Source organism: Trachurus trachurus, assembly GCF_905171665.1.
Source record: "Trachurus trachurus genome assembly, chromosome: 7".
NCBI classification, from domain to species: domain Eukaryota; kingdom Metazoa; phylum Chordata; class Actinopteri; order Carangiformes; family Carangidae; genus Trachurus; species Trachurus trachurus.
In genome coordinates, this window is record NC_139901.1 from 14316241 (window position 1) to 14337567 (window position 21327).

The 21327-nt window shown below is 42.0% G+C and overlaps 1 protein-coding gene across 1 annotated transcript in view; it reads left to right on the forward strand.

The window, feature by feature from the left end:
- sema3h (sema domain, immunoglobulin domain (Ig), short basic domain, secreted, (semaphorin) 3H) overlaps positions 1–21327 on the forward strand; it is a gene marked incomplete at both ends in the record, with an annotated part of 61338 nt that overhangs the window by 6245 nt on the left and 33766 nt on the right. Inside the window, one exon of the mRNA XM_083975081.1 lies at positions 18373–18527. Within this exon, the coding sequence (XP_083831207.1) occupies positions 18373–18527 (155 nt within the window). The remainder of the gene's footprint in view (positions 1–18372; positions 18528–21327) is intronic.

Below are 21327 nucleotides of genomic sequence, written 5' to 3' on the forward strand. Positions count from 1 at the left end.
CACTGAAAGTGCTAAAGCGGTTGCGACTCGGGTGGTCGTGGATGCTGAAACCCATGAGCTTTGCGTAGTGACCAAAAGAAGGGGACTAAAGATACAAGAGGCTGAACTGAGTTTTCTTATAAGGGCTGCTGGGCCCAGGCTTAGAGATGTTAGCAGCTCTGATCATGCTGTTCCTTTTCATTGAAAGACTGCCACTGAGGTAGTTGAGGTCAACCTAAGGTGGCATACTGTTTTCAGATGGTTTTGCCAATCTGCTTTTTGAAAGCATGTGGGCTGTCTTGAGGCCAACTTGGTGTAAAATGCTGATAGCAGAGGATGGTTTCGATCCATCGACCTCTGGGTTGTCGGCCCAGCACACTGCCGCTGCACCACTCTGCTGTATGTCACCCCAGATGGGACTCGAACCCACAATCCCTGGCTTAGGAGGCCAGTGCCTTATCCATTAGGCCACTGGGGCTTTGTGCATGGGTTTTGAAAATGCTAAAGTTGTTGCGGCTCTGACTGTCGTGGATGCTAAAACCCATGAGCTTTGGGTAGTGACCAAAAGAAGGGGACTAAGGATACAAGAGGCTGAACTGAGTTTTCTTTGAAAGGCTGCTGGGCTCAGGCTTAGAGATGTTAGCAGCTCTGACTAGACGTTCTCTTCCTTTTCATTGAAAGACTGCCACTGAGGTGTCTTCCATTGGCGACTTTCCAACTAGTTGTAGGTGTTGAGGTCGTTGAGGTCAACGTAAGGTGGCATTGACTACTATTTTCATATGGTTTTTCCAATCATTATGGCTGTCTTGAGGCCACCATGGTGTAAAATGTTGATAGCAGAGGATGGTTTCGATCCATCGACCTCTGGGTTATGGGCCCAGCACGCTTCCGCTGCGCCACTCTGCTGTATGTCACCCCAGACGGGACTCGAACCCACAATCCCTGGCTTAGGAGGCCAGTGCCTTATCCATTAGGCCACTGGGGCTTCATATATTGATACTGAAAGTGCTAAAGCGGCTGCGACTCGGGTGGTCGTGGATGCTGAAACCCATGAGCTTTGCGTAGTGACCCAAAGAAGGGGACTAAAGATACAAGAGGCTGAACTGAGTTTTCTTCTTAGGGCTGCTGGCTCAGGCTTAGAGATGTTAGCAGCTCTGATCATGCTGTTCCTTTTCATTGAAAGACGGCCACTGAGGTAGTTGAGGTCAACCTAAGCTGGCATTTACTACTGTTTTCAGATGGTTTTGCCAATCTGCTTTGTGGAAGCATGTGGGCTGTCTTGAGGTCAACATTTTGGCTGTCTTGAGGCCACCTTGGTGTAAAACGCTGATAGCAGAGGATGGTTTCGATCCATCGACCTCTGGGTTATGGGCCCAGCACGCTTCCGCTGCGCCACTCTGCTGTATGTCACCCCAGATGGGACTCGAACCCACAATCCCTGGCTTAGGAGGCCAGTGCCTTATCCATTAGGCCACTGGGGCTGTGCTGTATAGCCTGCTCAGTTCTCTTCACTTTCAATAACTCTCATTGCAGTAGCATGAAGCGTTAAAATGTCGGACGACACAGCTATTGTGATGTTGTCAGAGTGAGAACAATGCGGAGGGGCCCAGGACACATTCCTGCTGAAAGAATGTGAACACATGTGGCCCAGACCTTCAAATGAGGTCCGAGGGATTGGACCTCAGATGTGGCCTCACACCTGAATGATATTGAAATCAAACCCACACAGACCTGCCAGCTAAACATCCTTTATATTTGGAGGTTTGGGGAAGGGGTTGCTCTGATTAGTTAATTTTAATCAGACTGAGTGACCAGGCAGCTTCATGTGCCTGTAAAAAAAAACCAGCTTTAAATACTTAAACACAAGCCTGATTACCTCATTACCCCCCTCCTATCTCAGTCTTAATTACTAAATTATCCCAGTTATACACTCAAACTTCATGTCAGCCATATGCAGGACACGCACACACACACATACAAAAGTGTAATGGGTCCATTATCCAGGCCATTCAGTGAATGGTCGTGTGATTTTCTTGATGATACATGGCAGTTTGAGATACCATCTCTGTATCTACCACACACACATGCAAACACACAAAACAGAGATTTTCTAGCAGAGTATTAGGTGTGTATGCATGTATAGCGGTCTTCTGCACACAGAGATGGATACACACACACACACACACACACAAACAGACACACAGACTTCAAGCTTCAGTGTATCAGAATAAAACTCGGACAACGTTTGGATGGTTTATTAACTCGGTGTGAATCCACATCCTCACATACAGCCATGTATTATTCATGCTGCATTCACTTAGTGAATTAGTTTGCACATGGACATTTAATGTTAGTCAGTCGCTGGAGAATATTTGCATTGAATCGTTTGAGTTCGGTATGAGTTGAGATGCTGGCTTTGACCTCTCACCTCTGACCTTCACACCACTGATTGCTGTGGATGAATTAAACGTGGGCGTCACAGTGCTTCCTGCTGCGTCCTTCTGGACAAATGCCCTAATTGTAATGTAAATGTAAATGAGTCCTTTTCAATTTCATGCTATTGGCATGCAAATTGCCTGGTTATGCTACACAGTAGATTAGTTCATCAGCGTCCAGATGCATGTTCACTCACGTTTGCAAAATTCACTTTAGGTTTTGTCAGAGAAAGAAATGTATTGCAGTTTGGAAATTGTCCTCGAACGCCTTCCAGGCTCATCTGACAGTTGTGACTTAATGAAGGAGAATGAGAAAGAGGAGACGTCGATCACTGAGCTGGAGCAACAAAAACTTCAAAATAGGAAAAGCCAAAATCCAGACATTTCATGAGCAGTTTCTTCAACATTTTCAAAGCATACGTTATAAATGTTGATCTCTCCAGTGTCTCAGGAACACAACAATATATTTCTATACGTTTACTGTGATCCTACAGTATTTTGAATGGACCGATTCAAAGAGCTTGTTATGTTTTCCTTCTCTAGGAATCACGTATGTATTAGATCAGGTATGGGCAAGGCATGTAGCAGGACATTTGTATTTATGTTTCATCCATTGTCTGTTTGTAGGAGATAAGAAGTGAGACTGGTGGTTCTTGTGCGTGTTATGGTGAATCTTTCTCCTCTCTCTACCTCACCTTTCTCTTCCCTCTGTGTACTAATAAAGCACAAAAGCCTTCAGAGCCGTATTAAAAATCAAGAGATATTTCATTATTCATTTATTCTTTCAGATCTGTTTCTATCTAGGCCAGTGCTTTCCAGGCTCTGGGCTGGGGATGTTGCTGAGATGTGGATTTCACTGGGATGGTTATCTGCTACAGAATAAGGATATTCTCTATTATTAATTTTAACAGCAGCAATCATGGTGGCCGTGCCATCACATGACTACTAAAGTCAAACAGAAGCCGATTACTCATCCTCGAATAAGATGGTCCTGTTCTCTGGAAGAAGACTTGACTCTGCTGGCTGTTTGAATCTGGGGAAATCACTCTCCCTGAAAGTGTTTTGAGGACCTGATTATAAACGTTCTATCGAAACTTTATGAAGGTCTTTACCAAGACATTTTCAGAAACCCTGATTAGGGGGCTCTTTGCTTGAGGGTTTTCTCCTCTCTGGACAGACATGGTGGAAGGAGTCTAATTACATCCTTGCTTTGGCAACAACAGCCCCTGACAACAGTGGCCCTGCTGTAAATTTACCCTCGAGAGGCTTCTAGCGTTAATATCAGAGGCTATCTTTAGCCCGCAGCCTATAATTAAGCAAAAAACCCCACAAGCTTCATATTTCTAACATTTCCCTTAAGTATTAATTTGCTCCAATCAGTGCTGCTGTCAAAAGCTGAGGTGACTGTCTCACCTCCGTCAGTGTGTCTCAGCATCTCATTGCTGTATAACATTCAAGAAAAGTTTTTACTTCTGTTGAAAGATTTAACTCAAGCGGTAGTGAAACTATAGAAATGCCAAACAGGGGCACAAAACATGGCTCTAAGTGTTTTATTAATGAGCTAAGGCTAAAAAAATGTATCAAATATTAACAACAGTCCAGCTGCAGAAAATGTTTTAGTCGCTGTGATCCGGGCTCACATTCCTTTCACTTTAGCTCCACTTTAATCCACAAAGAGCCACTTGACTTGTTGGCCACATGGAGCCAGAAAGAGACGGGATCAGCAGCGTTAAGACCAGCTCCAACCAGGAGTTTACCTCGTTACTGGCTGCAGATCAGGGCAGGATGGAGACAATCAGAGGTGCAGCAAATGGAAATGCGTATTTAAAATAATTTATCACGAGCTTTGTCAGTAAAATAGTTGTAGGGGTGGAACATGTTTTTACACTCTGAGCTAGAAGAATTTATTTTCAACCAATGAGCACATTCACATGTTATTGTAATTTCTGTGAGTGACAGAAAAAGGAGACATAACATGTTCTTTGAGGTTTTTTCCCTAAATGAGCACAAACACAATCATATTCCCATAATGCTGTATTTATACAGACTAAGTCAGTAACACTTAGATAATTAAATTATTGTTAGAATTTGAATAATTGCTTCTACATAGTCCAAAGTAACTAAGTGCAAAAGTTTACCCCCTCACACAAACACATTGATTTACTTTCTTCATGTTCCAAGATGTATGTATGATACTGTATATGTTGCCCTTTACAACAAAATAAAACCCTGATTTGTTGGATTTTGTTCGATTGAACGATACAATAATACAAAATGGCAGGTAGAGCAGTGGATCTCAGATAAGATGCTGACTGACACACAAACATCTCACCTTTAACCTTCTGTTTTACCAATCTGAATTTCCCATAGCTGCGTAAACAAGACGAAACCACAAGAATGTGATTCTCCTTGTTTTGTCAGTGATGAGAAGATGAGACAAAGCGCCACAAAAGGTTGGAAGTCGGACTTCCTCTTCCTGTTTAAACAGAGCCGGGACTTATCAGAGCTCAGAGGATGTACAGTGACTGATTGTGGTTTTATCGTCTGGCTTCGGCTTTAAAGCAGAGATCTGTGATAAATCTGACCCTCACAGCTGATTGTAAATTTAAAGCTGAACTTTCTGCAGACACCACCACCGTCCATAACCCTCGCAGGACAGCTCACGTTTTATGTTTGCCCCGTTTTCATGATGTAGTGATACTGTTATTGCCCATTTGCCAGAGCAAATGTCCGCGAAGCAAAGCGTTAAGTGCGATGCACTTTGAGTTTGAGCCAAGAAGCAGAAGCCGCAGACGTTTTAAAGACTGCAGGGATCTCTCACTGTGCTGGGTGTGGACCCACAGACTCTCCTGACTTCACTCTTGTGTGGTTAAATTCATGCTGATGGTTGTAGCTGCTGGTCTGTGAAGGTCTGTCACCAGCCCAGACCACTGAGGTCACTTGTTTCCTCTGGTCGAGAATCAGAAACGTCACATCTCAGCAGCACAACTTAGTCAACTCCGTCTAAAACTCTAAAGTCAGATTTAGCTTCATAAGAAGAAATCTCCAAATATCAGTTTGGATTTTGTCCGTCTACAGTTACAGTAAATTGAATATGTTAACATTTCATGAAGGAGAACGCAAGACATGTGTAAGAGGCCAGTGTTTATAAAATACATCCAAATTAAGAATGAGTGAAAGCACTTTCATGTCAAAGGATAAATAAATAATGATGCGTGAGATGATAGTGTGTTTGGTTGCTTCTGTGTTCATGTTTCAGGGTTTTTTGTTTGTTTGTTTGCTTTTTGGTCCAGAGGGGTCAACACCACGCAAACTAATAATTGATTTGAAAATGAAGTTATGAAAGAATGACTAGAAAGTACATAAATAAGAAAATATGAATACACTGAAAACAAAACATTGCTCATTTGTGACTATTACATAGCAATATTAATCAGGAACTTTGGGATGTACCACTTTTTTGTCAGTCACCTTCTCTGACCCCCCCCCCCTAAAAAAACAAAAACAAAAAAAACAAATAAAACTATTAGTTGGTTATACACCAGCAAAAATAGTTCCCCCACAACAAGGAACAAAAGGTGATTTGGGGGTTTAATCCTTTATTTGACAGGCTTTTGCTGAGCTGCTTCGGCCACTGTAGTTTTGACTCTGACTGTGACAACTCGAGCAAAGTGAGCATGATGTGAGGATGTGAGTGTAGCGGCGCTGCACTTGGTTAAAACTGAGGAAGATGTTCCTCCATGGATTGACGAAAGCAGAATTGACTGTAGGAGGTGACAGGAAGTGGGCTGAAGCTAAATCTAATAATACATTTGAATGATCAGCATGAGGAAAGTGACTGACCGTAACTGGCCATCACAGGCTGTGTAGCTGTGTGGCTGTGGGCTCGGCTCCCACATGAGACTGTGTGTAATGTCTGTGAACGAGAAGCAGGGAAAACAGAGAGCTGTCTGAATGAACGTTCTCTAGATAAATAAAGATTCAAAGATAAGTTAGTGCGTAAACAGTAGACTGACCATAGTGTGTGTGGCAGCACGGCAACCCGGTCAACAGGCTGATTATGATGAATCATCATACACGCTGAGGTCAGAGGTCAAGCTGTCCACGTGGGTCTGGTCTGCTGGTGACACAGTCCAGATGTAGCGCGTATGCATGTGTTTGTCTACAGTTTGGCTGTGGTGTGTGTGTGTGTGTGTGTGTGCACAAATATGGTGAATATGTGTGTCTGAGAAAAGGTTAACCTGTATGTGAGTAATGTGTTCATGAAATTGCTGTAGGAACAGATAGATCAGTTGTTCACAACAGAAGTGTTTTAATATTGAGTATGACATTCACTACTAGATATTAAAATAGCAATTTACACAAAGATTAACAATATGAAGTATATAATTGTTTGAATGACGCTCCATAAGATTGGTTATTTAATCTTATTTTTTATTTTCACTGAACTGTAACTTGGATCTTTGGGAAACGTGTTGTCATGGTTAGAGGAGTGTGTAAGGTTGTTATCATATATTATGATTTGGGGCTATACAAATAAAACAGAATTGAATTATATTGAATTAAGGCGACACAATATGAATTTATCTGGAGAAAATGGCGATGCATAGTTTCTGTGTGTAAGCGTCAGTCATGTGTCTGAATGTATCTGGAACCGCTGTGTGCATGTGGACACATGTCAGATCCGACCTTGTCTGTGTGCACATACATGTGCATGTCTTCACATCGGTGCCTATAGGCATCGTTCCCAGGCTTCCTCGGGCCCTCCGCAGTAATTGCACCAGTAATTGGTGAAGTGATAACCCCATTTCCACAGGAAATGTGCCCCGGTTTCCTCGCCTCCGCCATCACCGCCCCTCTCTGGAGGCGCAGCCAACAAAGTCTTCCCCCTGGGAACGTTGCACCAGACAGCTAAAGTTCCCCGGGGCTCAGCAAGTAGACGAACAGATGGATAGACAGACGCAGAAACAAAACTACACACATAGGCAACTGACAAACACACTGAAATGGACAATCCTGAGTGTGTGTGTGTGTGTGTGTGTGTGTGTGTGTGTGTGTGTGTGTGTGTGTGTGTGTGTGTGTGTGTGTGTGTGTGTGTAAAACACCAGCAAATAACAAAGTTGGACTCTGGAGAGATAACGACTGAAAGGGACTCGATTCTTCCATGATGCTTTTTTCTGATCTGTATCTTGCACATCACTCTTGTTTCACTCAGTCACACTGGCTCACAGGAGTCATTACACTCAGTTTCTTCTCCTGTTTCCTGTTTGCTCATTTGAAAACGTCCTACCTGTCTAGCAGTGTGCGGGTCAGGTCGTCATGTGACCCCTGAAGCGTTGTTGTGATGCCAACATGGAAAAGCAGTTCTGACGCCCACCGTGTGTTTAGCTGAGTCACGGCTGATCTCAGAGCTGCTTCACACATCAAACAGAGACACAGAAAACTTTGCCGACCACTGGTGAACAGTTTATTCTGGGAAACAAACCTGCTTCTTCACTTCACTTTTCATTATTTGCTGATTTCTTATAAATTAAGACACTTAAGCTGTAAAATGTTGATTCAAGCTGACAAATTCTTTGACAAGCAATCATTAAATACTTGTAGAGGTGTTTATTGAAAGCTTTGTTTGTCAATGGGTGTTTGATATCCAGGACGATCTTTACTTAAACCTCTGTTATTCTGTAGTTATGATTATGTTATTTGACATTTACTCTTAATTAGCTTTGAGAAACAATTTATTCGATTGGTTATGAGGCCTTTTGTTGGGTACCTCAAAAGCACACGGGACGAAAAACATGCAACGCATACATTTTCTACTTAAGTCTGATCATTAGGATTTTGTTTAGGATTATGATTAATGCACAAAATCTCCTAAGGAAAAAAGTACAGCAGTAAATTCCAACTGTTTCCATGGAGACTGTTGATTAGCACCTGTCATCTTGTCCTGCTGTTGTTTCTCACAGTAAAACCACGCCAAGGTGGTTGCTAAGCCCTTCTGTGCAGTGGTGTAACTGAACTTTAATGATCCTGATGTTTTCGACCAAGTTGAGGAGAAAACCTTAAAACCTCGGCGCCCCTGCTCTTTGTCTCAGTGAACGGTTCCCGAACTATTTATGTAAATCACATTAGCTTGTAATGAATCCATTTGAAAGTCACTATTTGGTATCATATGATTAAGGTGTAACCATGTAGCAAATGAGATAATGCACACACAGAGCTCATCATTAATTTAAACTCAGCCTTGTTTTGCTGTATCAGAGATTTACGTGAGAGAGCGACAATAGTTTCTCTTTTCTACATCTACACTCACAGAATCAGAAGAAGATGCATCAAGCAGTTTGATTATTATTTGTTTTGGACAGGTGCACGAGACAGCAAACAAGCTAGCTAATGTCTGAAGCTTCATGTCCGACTGACGTCAGGTGGTATCTTTGGTAGTTGTGTTTGTTCATAAAAATGCTGCACACAGATGCGTTAGTGTGTATGTGTGTGTGTGTGTGTGTGTGTGTGTGAGAGAGAGAGAGGGAGAGAGAGAGAGTATGTGGTGCAATGCAGGAATGTTCTTAGCTGTATCACACGCCACACATTTACTCTAATCACATTGAGGTCCATCAGAGCTCCCATGACCAGCAGTCTTTAATCTAATGTTCACCCTGGATAAAAATACACAACCACTGACACAACACACTCATATAAACACACCAACGGCATCTAAACAAAAAACAGACACTCCAATAGCAAATAAGAGCAGGTTGACTCTCATATAAAGGAAGCATTCACACACACAGACGTTTTCTACGTGTGTGTGCAAGAGTGTGTGTGTGTGTGTGTGTGCGTGCACCACTAGGATTATGTCTTAGCGTCTCTGTTCTTTTATGTCTTAACCTTTCTGGTCTTTGATTCCTAGTGACAGGAGTCAAAGGCCAATTGGCTTGGATCAGAGGTCACAACCCTCATTGACCCTGCTGTCAGCTTGATGCTGATAAGAATGGCTGCGTTTTGCAGGCGGGAGTGTGTGTGTGTGAAGACCTGTCTGTTACATGAGTCTCATGTCGGGTGTGTCTTACCCGTACAAAAACGTACAAAACCTCACCTCACCTCGTTTAACACACCAAGCAAACAGTGATGTTTGAATGGTCATTTTTGCTCCATTTCATTTAAGAAAATATAAAACTAACGTGATGGTTGTTGGGTCTTGTACCAAACAAACATGTCCGTCTACATTTGAGAATATGATTTGTTGTCCACAGCGTCTCCATAGCAAGCAACACAACACTAATGGTGCAGACAATGCACAACAATGTTGTGACACATTTTACCTTTTTCAAAAAAAAAAAAAAAAAATGCAGCTCCTGCGATATTGCACTTTGCGACTGCCATTTCTATTTCTAAGTTAGGAAGCTAACTTTATTTGTACCTGTTGGTAGATTTAGTTTGCAGTAATAAGAGTCATCCATCATGTGCACAGAGTAAAAAAAACATCCATTAAAACATTATTTCTGTGCAGTGCTACTAGAGCTCATTCACATGCTGTTGCTCTTTACACCGTTTAGTTCTGCACTGTGGAGACGACACAAACCTTCATCCAGTCGGAAGCAGCTGGGCTTCACTGTTCAGAGGCCGTGCATCATTATTTAAATCGGAGCGTCTCTCCATTGTACCTGTTTGGCTACCGGACCAGTTAATAATTTGATTGAAATAATCCCTGCTCTGTAAAGACGGGCCTCTGAACCGTGACACCTGAGAAAATTACTCAAATAACCTGAGCTCTACACCCTGTAGCTGCTGCTGCTGCCTTGAGTTCAGTTTGTTAGTGGTGCATACATTTATAACGGCAACCAGACCTGGGTGAATAAAACCACCTGGTCATAGTCCAGCCAATCAGGACCCCGAATTTTCAGAGGCCGTGCTGGACCAATACAGATGCAGTTCAATACCATGGATAGAAGTTGTAGTCATGGCATCCGACCAACAGGTGTGTGTTTTATTCTTTTATTTGACTGTGAAGCACTGAGTTAACATCGTGCTAACTAGAGATCAGAACAAAATAAAAGTGAGCATCACGGGTGACCGCAGCGATGTGAAAGTTAGTGAAGTTATTAAAGAAGTTATTCTAAAGTCTGTGTTGAACCCAGGAAAAATGTAAACTGCACGACCGTTTGAGAATGAAACGATAATTTGTGAAGAAACACTGCACAGTGAAGTCGCTGTCTATCTTCACAGAATGTAATTACAGCCTGTCTATAATCTTAAACCAGCTCTTCCCCACAATATGAAACCCCCACTGATATTTTTCTGATATTCTTTGCTTTACGTCTTCTTCTCTGTGCCGCATGACAACTCGCTATTTTGGTATTAGATTGCCTCCTCCAGTGTTCACAGTGAAGTTTGGGAACTCAGAGTTATTTAAAAAAAATCAATTTTAATTCAGAGTTTGTAAAAGGCTGCGGGGCTGGAGAACAGACGCCTCTGGGTCGATAAAATCACCACAAAGCTCCACATACGAACGCTCAAACTTTCTCTAACAATTTCTATTCAGAAGTTATGGTGGAGTGTGAGTGGGTTGGTTGACCACTTTGAAAGTGTGTCGGGTGAATAATGACTAAGGATTAAATTTAGTCTTGGCAGGTGAGAGTGTGTGAGAGTGTTAAACATCCTGTTGAATGTTGGCAGTGACAGATAGACAGGCTGCAGGACACCGATGACGCTCTCTCTCCTGAATTATCTGTAAATGTATGTAGCCGGTGGTATGAATGAATGTGAGTAGTGTGTGTGTGTGTGTGCGTGCACGCCCTCCCATTAACTAAATGGCTTTCATGTCTTGGAAAAACACTCCATTATTACAAACTGCCCTCTGTGTTTTAGCCAAAATGTTGATGAGAGGTGTGGGCCAAGCGTGTGTGTGTGTGTGTGTGTTCTTGTACATACGTTGTGAGGACCGGAACGAGTTTTTAACCAACAGAGTGAGGACATTTTTGGGAAGTGAGGACATTTTGGCCGGTCCTCACTTTTTCCAAGGGCTGTTTGAGAGTTAAGATGTTAGGTTATAATTAGGTTTAAGTTAGGTTAAGAGTAATGGTTAAGGTTAGGCATTTGTTTTGGATGGTTATGGTTAGGGTAAGGGGCCAGGGAATACATTATGTCAATGACATGTCCTCACAAAGATAGATTTACAAAGATGTGTGTGTGTGTGTGTCGTGTGGCATGGTGAGTGAGGGATTGGGGTGGTAAGAGAGCAAGGCCAAGAGACACCCCTCGACACACCACACACACACTCACACACAACCTCACAAATTATGTCGGCATGGTTGCTGTTGCCAAGGCAACTGTCCCAAGAGTAAGGGTGGGGTGGGTGCAGCTGGTGTTTCACAACTGAGTCAGGGGTGTGTGTGTGTGTGTGTGTGTGTGTGTGTGTGGTGGAGAGAAGAATGTGTGTGTTTTTTCATAGTGAATAAGTGCTATTCATCGTTGTGAGGTCGAGATAGAAAATGTTTGACTGGCATCATTTTTCAAAATGTGTGTGTGTGTGTGTTTTTGCGTAAAGATCAAAGAAAGCAAAAAAAAAAGAGTTGTTACCAAACATAATGATTGTTGTTTGTGTGTGTTTGTTTATCAATCAATCAGAGTTTATTTGTAAAGCAATTTTCATACAAACAATGAGACACCAAGTGATTTACAGAGTAGACGCTCTGTCTCTCTCTCACACACACACACACACACACACACTGCAAACACACACACTTACAGAGCATCAAGTGATACAGTAAAAATCAGACAGTAAAACCAGAAACTGAAGAAATGCTTCATGAATTTTCATCTGCACTGAAAAAATACTTAGTAACAATAAGATACTAAAAGAGGACATGATTAAAACTAAAGATAAAAATAGCAGAAGAACAAATGAAAATGAAGACAAATAGTAAAATAGCAAAGATATAATAAAGAAATAATAAACAGAGGAGATGTTTGTGAGAAAATAAAACCAAAAACAAGTAGGACTACAGGAAATAACCAGAATGGATGTTGAATCTTAGTTTCAGTACTTTGAACTTTTGTTGCTGATTCATTCATCACACAAACTCTCTATCTTTGGAAATACATTGCTCTGTCTATATACAGTATATATATAAATACATATATATGTGTGTGTGTGTGTGTGTGTTGACGAAGCCACTTTCAGTTCCCTGTCTCGTCACTGTGAGGCTGATTTGAGCTGTAGGATCTTGTGACGGTGACAGACGCTGAACGTTGCCAGTATTTTCACTGCAGAGGACGTTTCACAATCACTTGAGCTGAGCTTCTTATTTCTTTTTTAAATGAACCAAGGTCACAGTGGCTCTCGTGGCAAACGCTCTGTAATTCAGATGAAGTGCCGGGTGCTTGAGTGGGGTTTGATTCCCTGTGAAGAGGGCGGCTCTCAGATGGAAGTCGTAAGGTTTGTAGTTTGTACATGAGAAGTTGATGATGTGGGATTCAAGTACTTGAAGCTGTCAAAACACAGTAAGACCACTAACATGAATGGACCTCCCTCAAAAATGTTGAACGATTTTGTGTTGTTTTTGCAGTTCAATTTGGAACAAGTTCAGAGCAGAAACCTAAAGCTGGAGCCAGCATACACATCACATTCATTTAAATGGAAAACAGAAAACTTGAACTTCACTTCATAGCATAAAAAGCACATTGTTGTTTGAAGTTCATCCTTACGTCATGTGTTAAACTGCTGAGTCAGGCCTCGAACCCAACCCATCAAGGTGAAGGAGCATTAGGATGGTTGGAGCAGGTCACATCAGATGCATCAGAGCGGTTAGTAAAGTTACCTATGAAACCCAGACTGTTTGAATCTGTGTTTATGAGACTTTGGTTCACTGCACTTCAAGGTGGAGACGACCGGTCACGGTGCTGATGATTATTTCACTCATAAAAACATCACGGGTTGGAACCAGGCTTTTTAACGTGAACGTAAACTGATATGTGATTAAAAACAAACCGAGATCTTTCTTCTTGCATCCCTGTCCAGCGTCTCACATCTGCAGGGAGACGTGTGAGCAGGAGAATCCTGTGTGTGAGCGTTTCGTTCCCTGAGGCCAATTGAATCGTAAAACCTACAACAAAACAAACAGAAAAGTCACGATTCTGCTCGTTCAGTTTGGTTCGTTCGTTCGTTGTGCTGCTGCTGTTTCTGCTGCACCCGCTGAGATTAATGAAACCAGCATCGGTGTGAAGCAAAAACAATTTCCTTCTCTGACGTCTGCTGAATATTAACAGAGCTCCCGGTGGGCGATGAGCAGAGGTTTCCCACTGAGCTGAATACAGGTTTCTGTTATCAGCCGTTAGAGAGAGGAACTTTTACTCTGATCACCTCTCCACCTCCATCTAGTCACGTCTCTCTCGTTTCCCTTCTGCTCATCCATCTCTGACTTGTCAGCATGTTGTGGTTCCTCTCATGTCTGTCTTTTTCTTTGGTCCTGCTTCTCCTCCTTCTTTTTCTTCTTCTTCAACTGATTTCTAAGCATTTTTCTGTGTCTCATTTTACTTTCCTCTCTCTGCCACTTTTCTTCTCTGCTCCTCTCTGCTCCAATCATCATTTTTCACCCTGTCATCACATCATTTATCCTCTCTCTCTCTCTCTCTCCCTCTCTTTCTCTCTTCTTCTCACCTTTTTTTCCATGTGCCTTCCTCCTCCTTCCCCTCCTCCTCACTATCTATCCATCATTTTTCGCTCTGTTATTACACGACAATTTCCCCTCGCGCTCTCGGCTACTCATCCTCCTATCACAGTTGGTATCACTTCCTGCTCAATCCACCGGTACCCCATCCCACCCCCCCATCTCAATTTACAGCCACTCTCTCTGCTACGTTTATCAACCTTTCTTTCCCAATCGCCTCCTGTCGTGTCCCATTCTTTTCCCTCCTGCTCATCCTCATCCTCATCCATCAATATTTATTCATTTCTCTCTTTCATTGTGCCCCCTCCGCCCTCTTCGCCCCCTCCTCGCTTGTCAATCATCGTGTCATGTGTTGACATTTTTCCCATTCTCATCTCGTAGCTGTCTTTGCCCATCAGACTGTTTTCATCTCCTTGTCACTTTGCTGTGTCGTTTTTCTCATATTCTCTCAGTTTCCTCCTCCTCCTCCTCCTCCTCCTCTCTCTATTTCTGACTTTATCTCTCTGTGTTATTTCACCCAGCTTCTCTCGCTCAGTTTGTTATGTGCACAAAGAAAAATAAAGATGTTAGATGTTTGAAGACATGCAGATTCAAACTATTTTTTTGTGTGATCACAGAAGTTTTATTTTGGCCCCGGAGAAAAGTGTCTCCCCGCGCGTTTTGTAATATCTGTTTATGTTGAGATCACATCGTTACAGCCTGAGAAGGGGCTGCGAACAGGAGTCACATGGACTCACAGCGTGGAGCCAGTTAATTGGACAGAGTTGTGGGAACCTGTCATCTCGCTGTGTTAGATATGTGGAGACATGTTGCTCAGGTTTCTGTAAATTAGTTTTGTTTTTAATACAGACGTCTGGGGAGGTGTCTGTCTGACGCTTGGGGCTCACCGTTCGCTAGCATCTAAAATTATTAGAGCGAGAAAATCCATATTTGTGTAACTGTGTGGAGGTGAAAAGACACCAGCGAGCAGCAGCTGCCACGCCTCCGAGTCAGGGTCCAACAGACGACACAGTTTTATCGACTCGGGCCTGAAACGTCCTGCTTCATCACAAAATATTTTATTCCGCTCTTGTCGATTTGACCAATAGAACATTTAATCACTCAAACTTTATTTATATCCAATACATCAGCATAAGAGATATACAGTATATAGATAAATATCTCCTATGCTGATATCTGGAGAAAAGACACCTAGAATAATTTACACCAAACCAAGATCTGTGACCCCAAAACCATGATACGAATCGAACCATTGATTTCGTGAACTGTTCTAGTCTTTTATTATTTATAATAGCCTAATTAACAGGAGGTAGCAGTTAGCTCAGACACTTGGTCAGAGCTTGGTACTGTGGAGATGTTTGTACTGACTGAACCATCAGTCAGTCTATTGAGGAAGTTGCTTTTTCAGCAGGTTGCTGTTTTTATTTTGTGCAAATAGTTTCGTTCCTAACTGACCAAACCGGTTTCATCCATCCTTCCACATTACATCCAGCCCGTCATCATTTCATCTCTGTCTCAGTCGTCTCGTCTCATCATCTTTTCCACTCATGTGGATCGATCTCAGCGTCTCATCAGTGTCCCACTTCTCCTCACGTCTGTCAGGATTTCTTTGTTTTCCGCCTCCTCCTCGACACATTTGAGTCTCCTCATCCGTCTCTCAACTCTCTGCCTTATTTTCCTCTTTCCAATAAACCCACCTGCCAACTAAGATGATGCACAGCGCATAAAGAACAGATACAGCGCCGCGTTGAAGGTTCTCAGTCGTTCATCACATTTCTCTCAGGACTGCTGATGATTGCTGTAACAACAGAGACGTGTCATCAAACCAATCGAGGATAGATCTGTGCGAATGTGGTCGTATGGAAACAGATTTTCATGTTGTTTAGTTACAAATCAGCCTTTCTGATTTAAATTTGTGAAATCTGTTTTAAATTTAGTGTTTCACAAACTCTGGTTGGGAGTGGTGTATATGAGTTGTTTTCAATATTATTGTAAACCAACTCAACTCATGCAACAATGCTCAAACAATATTATCAAAAGTTTGTGAAACACTTTTGAGAAAAGCAAACGGTGACTGATGACAAATGTTTCCCGAAGAAGTCGAACAGGTTTGAACGTTATCAGCTCACACCGAAATCTGATGCAGACAGATTCAGCTCTGTCTGTACAAGCCAAATAAGACATGGGCTGGTTTTCTATCACAGGTTTACATCGGTGTGACCTCGATCGGGTCACTTAAGCATCAACTGCTGATCCAGTCAGATTCAGTGAAGTCGAACTTGATTTACACAGAAACCATCAGAGCTGGAGACAGACGGCATCGCGGTGCCTTCAGGAACATTAGTCTGATCATGTTCTGTATGAAACACATGAACATCTGAGTGTCAAGTGCATGAAGAGAGATGATGTGCAGCGTCTGAGAAGTGTTACCATCACTGCAGACATGCACACACACACGCACACATGCACACACACAGACTTTAATAGGAGTGAGCTGAGTTTGCTGAGCAGTGAAAAATGATAAATCTTCTATCTCTTCTTTAAATCTTTCCCTGACTGAAGCTGTATTGTGCGTCGAAGCTTCACTGGACAGTGATTTATGTAAATGAGAAGTTCTGTGTGTTTTACGCACTTTACACCTGAAGAGTTTTCTTTTCTTGGGTCCCTTTGGTATCACTTAATATAAAATGCTGCCGAACGACCGGGCTGTTTATCGACAGGAAACCGTGTGCACTTTATGAACATCATGGCTCAGATTTTATGGGTTTTGACGTTGAAACGCTTTTTATGAGCTCTTTTCTGCCTCTCGCTGCTATTTGGAGCGGCCAACGTGTGAAGTGGCTCCTGCTGCCGCTGCTTTAAAGCCTCGTATATGTTATGTTTTTATGCTTTTAGCTTTGCGAGCCGCTGCCAAGTCCAATCCACCGACGAATCACTTGGCAGTTGAAAACATTGAAGCTAACAGAAGACAGACGGACGTGCGATTCATGTCCTGGGCTCGGCTATCGGCCCATCTCTCCCGCACCATAGTTCTCATAGTTTACATGGTGGGAGAGTATAATCATTTAGAAAACATGTAATCCGCGGCGTTCGTTATCTGCCTCGTTCAGAACCATGGCTCGTTATCAAAGTATCTGTCTGGAGATGAAGTTCACGTTCACTCTGTCTGTATTCAAGTGTCAGTGTCTGTGTTTGTTTATCCTGAAAAGAAACATTGCAGATTGTTTAGTTTGACCTGAGATAAGAGACATGAAGACAAACAGCTGACAAGTGCGTGTGTGATAGATGCTTCAGGTGTGGGAATCTTTCTGTCTTTGTCTAATGCATTCGTTTATCTGGTTACGGAATAGTTTGTTTTACCTCTGGCCTCAGAAACTCAGACCATTTATTAAATGAACAGATGGTCACAGATGATGCTGTATTGAGTGTTGATCCTTATTCATAATCCACAGTATGTCTGTGTTTAAAACACAAATCCTGTTGGGAACATGAAAGATTGACTGTAGCTCTACTCTCATGAGTCAATTAATTTAACTCATCACCATGATTCCCTCCACAAACAGCCAGCAGGGTTTTTTTCATTGTGTCTTTTTTAAATAATATTTGCAAATGAACCACATAATGATGTTTTAAGTCTGAATACAATCATCAATACACTTCACAGTCAGTGTCACCACCACTAAACTTCAACTTTAGGTTCATTTAGGTTTATTTATTTAGCACACATTTAAATTCAATGGTGCATGGAGGGAGCGAAGCCGATTGGCTTGTACATAAGTTCCACCCCTATAACAAATTACAACAAGACAAATTTCTATGACTTACAAATAAACATTGAAAAAAAGGAGATGAAGTGCATACATAATCAACGTTATTTGAGCAAAATGAACAAAAATGAGAAAAAATGGAGAGATAAAGAGAAAAGTGATCAGTAACAAATAGAGACAATAGAAATAAGGTACAAAAAATTCATTAGGCTAATTGAAATCATAAAAAGACAGAGTAAGGATGTGGGATATGGAGAGAGCGGGAAATTCAAGAGAAGTTTAGATGTATTTTTAGCTGCTTTTTAAAAAGTGGATAGGAAGAAATGGATCTTAGTGAAGGAGGTCCATTCCAAAACATAGGACCTCTATAAGTCATATTAAACTGATGGTGTGATCTGTGTCTGACGTCTTCTACAAAAGCTGGAGGAGCTTAGACGAACTAAAATACAGTGCTCGCTTTAGAAAAAATAACAGAAATTGATCTCACCGCAGACTTACCGTCTTTGTCTTTGTTCCTTTTGTCAGAGCTGGTACAGAACGGCCGCCTGCTGACGCTGCCCCTAGTGGCCGGAGACCTGCACTCGCTGCTGCCCGACGAAGACGGGAGGCGTCTGTACGTGGCCATGAAGGATAACCTGCTGTCTACGAGTCTGGACGACATCACACAGAACCCACGCAAGGTTAGACGCACACACTCATACACACACACACACTAACATACCATCTGAAGCGAATAAGGCTACTGGCACACAGCAGACACGTTCATGGAGAGGACCCTGAGACAAACAACAAACAACAGTAGGTTGATAACAGATTTGTCAGAGCTTTGATGAGGCTAATTACTGGAGATACGAGGAAGAGGAAAGTCACACCCCTCTGACTAATGTCCCATCACCTACAGTTCAATAATTCCTCATCACGCTCATCACACAAACACATCCGACCCTGATAAACTCTCCTTTAATCACAGCTGGAGAACTGTCACTGGTCAACTAAACATCTCCTTTCCTTGTCACCACAATCTCTACTATAGTTTATATTTGGAGAGGTCTGAGAAACCTAATGAGTCTCAGTTTGTTACAAAGAGATAGCGACGTATAAGCGTCCAGTCAGACCTCAAATTATTTTCCGCACATTTCTCACATTCCTCCTTCAACCACTGTCCATGTTCACTGCCAGACAGAAGACAAACAGCTCAAAACCGGATCAGGTTACGACTTCAAGGCTGGAGCAGATCACCTCCACATTTTTACATCACCGGTACTCTGTGTAGTTATTTAAAAATCAACATTTTATATCAACATAGCAAGATTTTACCAACCAGAAGTTTTCAGTTTCACTGTCAGTAACATGATGATAGTTAAAACCCTGAGGCAGGAAGTGTCCTCTCAGCTCTGCCCTGTCTTCACTCAGCTGGTCGTGTTCCCGCCCACTGCCTGCCAATCATCCTAATGAGGCCAAGCTGTGCACTGACTGTCTGCGATGGTGTTGCTTACAAAACATGTTTAATATCAGCATTAAGAAATCTAAAACTCAGAGGAGCCTCAACCCAGATTTACAACAGGAAACACAACGTTTAAATTAATCAGAATTAAAAAAAAAAAAAAATCTGAGGTAAAACTACAGAATCAAACTGCATTTACAGAATAAAAAAATACCTTAGACACCTTATCTTGTTAGTACGAGGTATTATATTTGGTAGTAGATTAAGTAAAAGCAGTGTGATTCAGTAGAAATCTGCTTGTTAACAATCATTATTGAACATGTGCAGCTGTTTGACACACACTCCCAGTCCCCTGAGCGAATACTAATGTCGTTTGAATTAACAAATAAATGACCTATTATGGGTTGTTTCAGAGTCAGACAGACATGATGATGCTTTGTCGGTCAGGTTGATTTCAGGGTCAGAGGAAGGACAGCGACAGAGGCGCCTCCTCATGACTGCATCCTGACTGGTCCAATCAATACCCTCATCAGTCAGAGAACATGCCGTCTGTTAGAGAGCCAGGCAGGTGAGACACAGACAGACAGACAGACAGACAGACAGACAGCAGCAGTGGAGCTGGCAGCCACCCACTCATTGCGGCAGTGAGCCAACCACAGGACAGATCGTCTCAGTCAACTCATAACTCAGCTCTGTGCAGCCTGTAAACTTAGATATTTGTACCTTCAGTATTTATAGTCTGTTTGTGCTTTTCCTCTGTGGTGTTAAAACCACTCTTGCTTCCATTTTCTTTTCTTCTCTATTTATTTTCTCTGCTGCCAACATCCATGGCTTCTTATCAGCACCGGGCGGCGCTGGCTATTATTCAGGAAACGTAGGAAATTATAATGTTTGTTATTATTTTTCTCTTCTCTCCATGAACCTCAAATCCTTTTTTGAGGCTTAAATAAGCTTGAAAACTCACGAGAATTTGCACATGTATAAATTCTGTTGGAAATGTATACATTTTATGGGTTTTACACACAGGTATGGAAAAATGTTCCAATGGCGCCACAAGGAAAAACACTTTATTTATCTTGAAATATTTGTGATGCTCAATTGCGCGGCTTTTGAGTTTTCATAAGAGGACCTTTGTTCACCATGAAACAGAAAGTTATTATACAACACACATTATCTAAATGTTTTTTCGTCCAGTCTGCTCCAAACTTAACGTGTTTGATGACCCCACTATACCAAAGACACCTGCAGGTTAATCTGACACCACAACATATAGCAGCAATGACAATAATAATAATTGTTGAAAAATCTAACTTTTTTATTCATATTGCACATTTCAAAGTTCTCTACATGAGGAGAAAATAAGAACAGTAGTAATAAAATCACAGTAAAAATAGAAACTACGCCCTGAAATCTCGGCCACATTTCTCTTTGATCAGGTCAGAAACCATTGAGACATTCCTTCTGAGTGACGCTGCAGCTGGAAGCCCACAATATACACAGGGTCAAACACACACAGGGCCTGTGTGTGTTTGTGGCTTTTTATTGTGTATTTGTTTCCATTTTCTTCGCTGCTGTTCGTTGTCAAACACACGGACATTTAACCTTTTTCTTCTTCTTCTCAAAGATCTTCTTTCTTCTCCTCTAGAGTTTTACAATGAGGAGCTCCAGGTCAAGTTTTGCATTTAGAAAAGAAGGACTGGATGTTTTTTTTTTTTGGTTTTTTAACTGTATCACTGACAAAAAGAAATCAACTGAAACAGAATAAAGAGGAAACGGAAACTTAATTTGACTGAAGAGTTTGAAAATATTCTGGGAAACATCTTCTCTCCTTGAGGAATGTTTTGTTTGAGTCCCAGTCTGAATGGAGAATCTCTTATAAAAACACATTAACACATTTTTAACATCCCTGTCTGCATAAACCCACATGCTGCTTACGTGTTGTATAAACTGACGACCAGCATGCTGCTCGCAGACGGGTGTATTTCCATTAACGCGAGACTTCACCTGGTGAGAATCCTCTGCCGGTGGTCCCTGCT